The sequence below is a fragment of the Podarcis filfolensis genome (genome assembly GCF_964270895.1).
Source record: "Podarcis filfolensis genome assembly, chromosome: 14".
Classification (NCBI taxonomy): Eukaryota; Metazoa; Chordata; class Lepidosauria; order Squamata; family Lacertidae; genus Podarcis; species Podarcis filfolensis.
The window spans coordinates 42343589-42349588 of NC_139616.1; the positions used below are offsets into that span (position 1 = coordinate 42343589).

General features: G+C 45.8%; 1 protein-coding gene and 1 long non-coding RNA gene across 2 annotated transcripts in view; one reads left to right on the forward strand and one right to left on the reverse strand.

The window, feature by feature from the left end:
* The window catches only part of CYTH3 (cytohesin 3), a 63841-nt gene extending 60271 nt beyond the window's left edge, over positions 1-3570 (reverse strand). Inside the window, exon 1 of the mRNA XM_083585326.1 lies at positions 2940-3570. Coding sequence (XP_083441452.1) covers positions 2940-2970 — 31 coding nt within the window. The 5' untranslated portion in view covers positions 2971-3570. The remainder of the gene's footprint in view (positions 1-2939) is intronic.
* Positions 3571-5305: 1735 nt separating this feature from the next.
* LOC310748782 lies at positions 5306-6000 on the forward strand. Its single transcript, XR_014541362.1, has 2 exons — positions 5306-5598; positions 5830-6000. It is a non-coding gene; the product is annotated as an uncharacterized lncRNA (long non-coding RNA).

Consider the following 6000-nt stretch of genomic DNA (forward strand, 5'->3'; position numbering starts at 1 on the left):
TTTATTACCACTGTCCTTTGTGTGCTGTTTGATTAGGCAAAGCTTAACTCAAATGTCTTAACCCAATCCCTTTTGTTGAAAATCCTATATGATGTTCAAACTATGGGCACATCCATTATAATTCAACAGCCTGAAGGAGTACCCAAGGACACTATGAAATACGCGCCCTAGATTTTAAAGGTATGTGTTTACAAACATTTGAGCAAATGTCTATGGAAACTGTATGCCTGTTCAAACTGGATAAACCGCTTAGCAATTACTGCTGCACCTAGAGTGAGGCAGCAACAGTGCCCATGTCAAACTATAAGAAACAATTAACCTTTCTATCACACATTGTTTTCAGCAAAGTGTATACACAATTTCAGGCAGGCTAAAGAACACACAAGGATTTCACTGTGAAAGAACGAACAATTTGTCATCGACCTTAACACTACTGGTGGTACAAATCAACCATTTGAAACTGTTCATTGCATCTCCATGTGGCTTCTAATGTCTCTTAGTCTTCTCCCCTTTCTATAGGATCTTTTATACCCAGGCCTCATCTTGCATCACTAACTTGCCTTTTGCAACCATTGACACAACCCCTAAACACTATGCATTCATTTTTCCTCCTCCAGAAACAGATGACCTTTCAAGGGGGAAAATGGGAAGGGGACATTAATAAGTTAGGGTATGCCATGACACAGAGTTCGCTATTGTCCTCCATGCTGAATGGAACAGTCCCAATCAGAACAGCATCCCTACATTAGAATTAGCAAAACAGGCAGTGCTTGCTTTGCCTTGCCAGAAAGATTAACCCAGCTCCTCCTTCAACAACACTCCTCTTTATATAGCAGGCAGCAGCCTGAGAACTACTCACTACTCCTTATTATATTCATGTCTCTCAATCCTCTACCCCATCCCGAGAGGCACTGATAAATATGTGAAAAAGCAATCCGTGGGCGACAGTGTGGGGGCAGAGAAAAATATACATGAATGGGAGTTGTGTGCAGTTAGGAGATAGGAACAAACCATGTCAAGAGGTACGCATGAGGAGGGCTTTATTTTTTTATTTTTTTAGAGTGGAAGTGGTTATAGAGAATGGGAGACATGATATGAGTAGCTATTGGGAGGGGGTCACTCACTGCAACAGGATGAAAAAATAGGAGAAGAGGTTATGTTGCCAAAATAAAACTGCAAAGGACAGAAACACTGTGAAACTATGTATAGCTTCACAAATGTAAAAAAGGGATATCCCATTTTGTCTGTGAATCAATGGAATTTAGAACAAGGGACTAAGCATACATAGGAACACATGGGGATTGGAACTGTAGGGGAAATAGTAATATTTGCGATGGTAAAATGAAAGGAAAAATTGTTGTACAGTGGTACCTCAGGTTACATACGCTTCAGGTTACATACGCTTCAGGTTAAACACTCCGCTAACCCAGAAATAGTGCTCCAGGTTAAGAACTTTGCTTCAGGATGAGAACAGAAATCGGGCTCTGGCGGCACGGCAGCAGCAGGAGGCCCCATTACCTAAAGTGGTGCTTCAGGTTAAGAACAGTTTCAGGTTAAGTACGGACCTCCGGAACGAATTAAGTACTTAACCCGAGGTACCACTGTATAGGGATCAGAGTCACCACAGAGGACAGTCACTGTTATATGTCACCTGCAACAGGTTGCTAGCTAGCCCCACAAACTGACAGCAGCTGCCAGCTCACAGAGTTCCTCCCTGCCCTGCAAAAAAGTAAAAAGCAACACAGTTCTGAGCTGTCAGGATCAAACTACCCAACTCAATCTCTGACATATCGCAAAACTAAATTTGGAAACTGAGAAGTGGGGCAACAAAAGAAGCAAGGGACATGGTGACTGGCGTCATTCAGGAGAACAAGGATCACTCATCACTCAAATCATTTAAATGGTTAACTGAATGCAAATCAGCCTGTCCCTCAAAACTGTGATTACAATTGGGCTGGTCAAAAGCATAGTAAAAGGAGTCAGCTGTTTCCAAAATTCAGTGCATGCTTACGGGTGTTGCAAGGAGGACTTTAATCTTCATTGGTGATTGCAAGTACTGTATAGAAACAGGCCAGTACATGGAAGGCAAGGGTGTGATCTTTGTGCTTGGGGTACGTGTCAGGAACAGGAGCAGAAGTCCACCGAAGACCAAAAAAATCCTCAAGCTGTGTGGAGACTATTCTGAGAGGGTGGAATATATCTGCATACTTGACCCTGTCAATTCAATTCTTCTCTGAATCAAAATGCACTTCACTGACATGACAATGTAATCATGTGTTGTTGGAAAGGATTTTAAACTCCCTCAAGTGCAGAACTGGGAGAGCGAGAAATTGGTACTTGGTTTCATTCCCCACACAGGAATCACACGTACAGTTTACCAAAGCAAAAGAGAGAGAGAGAGATTCTTCTTTTTTAAAAAAGTATCAAACTGCACTTCAGGCAAGTTTGCTCTGGACCTCGACAGGAAGGATGCAGCTGATCGCCCAAATCATATAGGTTCACTATGGAGACTAACCAAACAAGAAGCATTAAAATTCGCAGAGCCAAAAACATAAACAAAAAAGTGCTGGTATAAGAAGCTCTCCGGTTTGTCAGACTCTTGGGACCGACACCGCCCAACTTGGAAACCGACCTCACAGGATTGTTGCAAGGATGAAATAGGGCGACCCAAACCACACACACACACACACACACAGATCTCTCCCCTGATCCTCCTTGGATGAAGCTGACAGACTGTTCCCAAAAATGTCTAATAATCCCTGCGTTAAAGGGGGAAACTCTGCACACGCTCAGAAGCACTCTGGTCTCTCTGCGTGTGAGGGCGAGGGGGGAGTCCCCCTTATCCATGGTCTTCCACGCCGACGCCGCTGCTGCTGCGGCCACCATCGCCGCCGCCTCATAAAGCTCCCAAACCAAACTCCTCTGCCGCCACTACTCACCGTTTCCTCCTCCTCCTCCGTCTTCGTCCATGTTGGGGCTGCTGGCCGAGCACTGGGCGATGTTAGAGGCGTCGCGAGGAGCCCGCGCGGACTCCTGAGGGGGGCGCTTGGCGGCTGGCGGCTCCGGCTCCCCTCAGCTCCGAGGCGGCTGCCGATGTCCTCGTTCGCCTCGTTTCTCCTCAGCGGAGCTTCTCCGACTGTCGCTGCCGCCCGTCGCAGCTGCTACTGCTGCTGCTGCTAAGCGAGGCTCGCCCGCCCCTTCTCATGTGACCCACGCAGGGGAAGGGAGAAAGAAATATTATGTGGGAGGGAGGAGGAGGAGAGGCCGCCTCAAGCTCAGGCCCTCCTTCGACGCCGCGCTCCGCCACAAGGCAGCAGCGCCGCCGCCGCTCCGAAAGGCCGGGTTTCCGTGAGGGGAAATGAGGGGCTGTTGCAGCTTCCCTCAGGCGACCCTCGAGGAAGGGACGTCGCCGCTGCAGAGGCGAGCGCTGCCCTTTTCCCAAGGCTGCCCAGTCGCTCGGGAAACCGCCGTTAAAAATACAGCGCATCGTTTCTCTGGGAAGAAGCGAAGCAACCCAAAACCTTTCCCCTCAACTGCCCGAGGAACTCAAAAAGAGCGCCTACCTCCGCGAGCGGGTCGTTTGAACAACGGCAGCTATTCAGGGCGGGTCAGAGGAGCCAGCTCCTTGGGGCTAAGGAGGGGGCTTCGGCCCTCCAGTAAAATATTTGAGGGTGCAGGGTTCCCCCAAAGTCGGTCGGCATCGCCATTCAAATAGTGCACCGCGTCATGTGATCGATTATGCATATTTTATTCAAGTTGGCACCCCTGGGTCGCCTCTCGGCAGTTTTAAATTCAAGGTTAAAAACACTTTTCGCCCCGCCTGGGTGTTAACTCGGGCCAAACTAGACGCGAGGTTACTTGCATGGATGTATATGCAAACATTCAGGTGAATAGGAGCAGTCTGGAAGCTGTGGGGATCCAGTTGCCTGGCACCCCATTCTCGGAGCAGTGCGAGATTGCAGGGGATCCCGGAGCTTACTCTGGGTTTATGTTTCCTTTTGGAACGAGACACAGCAAGACTGGTGTCTTTAGTTTAGGGGCTATATCGTTTGTGTACACATATATACTCACCCTGAGCCTGCAGTGGAGGGGTTCACAGCATTAGCACCCCAAAAGAGTATTGGTTTACCCTATAACTGCAGCCAGTGCCAAACTTGGGGTGGTGGAGGCAGTTCCACTGCATAGGGTGCCAAGACAAAGGGGGGCGCTAAATAAATTAATTAATAATAATGAAAAGAATAAAAAGAATAACAACAACAATACAGAGAAGAAAGCAACTGTATGGAAATGAATTACTGTGATAATAAGAAATATTATGGGATTGTGCCAAAAAAATTCCTCACTCAGGGTGCAGGGCAGCCAGTACATACTACTGTAGACCTCTAAAGAACCATTCAACACACACTCTTTCTGTGAGTTTACCCCTCACGGATACAAATCCCAGCAACCCTTAACAAAGGACAGAGTCTACAATTTATTTTTTTAAGGGGGAGGTGTCCTTAAAATGTGCTTTAAAGGTATTGTGTGTACACAGTAGGGCTGACAAGCCAATCCTATAATTATTATTTTCCCCATATTGAGCTCCTTACATTGAGAGAGTACCAAATGATGGCTGGAAATGGGATGGGGACTGTTAGTAACCAAGGTAAGATTGTTGCTGCAGCATTAATCTGAAGCGTTTTAGAATATTTCCACATTTTGTGCTATGTCCAGGATTTCTGTTGTAAGTGCCATAGAAAGATGATATGAAAGGTGGGAAAAACTCTCTCTCTCTCTCTCTCTCTCTCTCTCTCTCCCCCCCCTCTCTCCCTTTCTCTGTCTATATATATTTCCTTGTTCATAGTTCAGAAACTGCTGGGTCTGACCTTCCTCAGAATACCTTTCAAGTTCTCTACTGTCATTTTATTAATCCCTAGAGAGAACTATTCTTTGGTTTTTTTATATTGCTCCTTCACAAATATTAGTGCTGTGTTGACACTCTTGTTTAAGTTCAAAGTGTTCCTCAAATATCACAGTTCAGATTTCGTCTCTGAGGGGCTCAAAGATTTCCTATCCTTTTTGTTAGGCCCTAGCTTATTTTTTCCCCCAAACAGATCATATTCCCTACATTCACTATGTTGCTTTAATTGCAGTTTGGGAACATTTGTTCCAGTTAATTTTTTGTTCAGGGGAAAGCTAATAAAGGTTGAGTAAATGGTTTATTACGCATGTGAGGAAATTTAACATGCCATTCAGATTATATTGAGGAATTTCACATGCAATAAGATTACTACTGTACTCTAATTTTGTGTTGCTTACTTAATAGCTGGTGGCTAAAAATTTGTCATTTAAGAGTGGACGGAATCAGAGACTGAAACTGAAGCAGGAGAGTAGGAAGAGGGAGGCCAAGAGGCAAAGATGAGTCAGGCTGGTGAAGAGTTCTCCCCTCCCCACTTGTCTCCCAGAATCAGAAGAGGCATGCAAAGGGTGGAGGAGAGGTTGGCTGCATGCAGGCGCAGTCTCCGATTACTTGGAAAAAAACCCTGAGAAGGAGGGCACTTAGACGGCTGTGAGGAGGCAGGGACTTTCAGCCTCAGCAACTGATTTTCATAGAATACCGTATTTTTCGCGCTATAAGACGCACCTAGTTTTTGGAGGAAAACAAGAAAAAAAATATTCTGAATCTCAGAAGCCAGAAGGATCGCTGCGCAGTGAAAGCAGCAATCCCTCTTGCTGTTTTGGCTTCTGAGATAGCTGCGCAGCCTGCATTCGCTCCATAAGATGCACACACATTTCCCCTTACTTTTTAGGAGGGAAAAATGAGTCTTATAGAGCAAAAAATACGGTAAGTCCACCAGGAATGAGCTTCTCTGCTCTTTAGGCCTGACACTCAACCAAGACTGTAGAGTTTGTGCTTTGGCTAATAATAAGTTAACTCCAATTTTGAATTGTGTGATTACTGAATTGTACGCTCCTGTGACACAAATAAACTTATATCCGCTGATGGATACAAGCCACGTT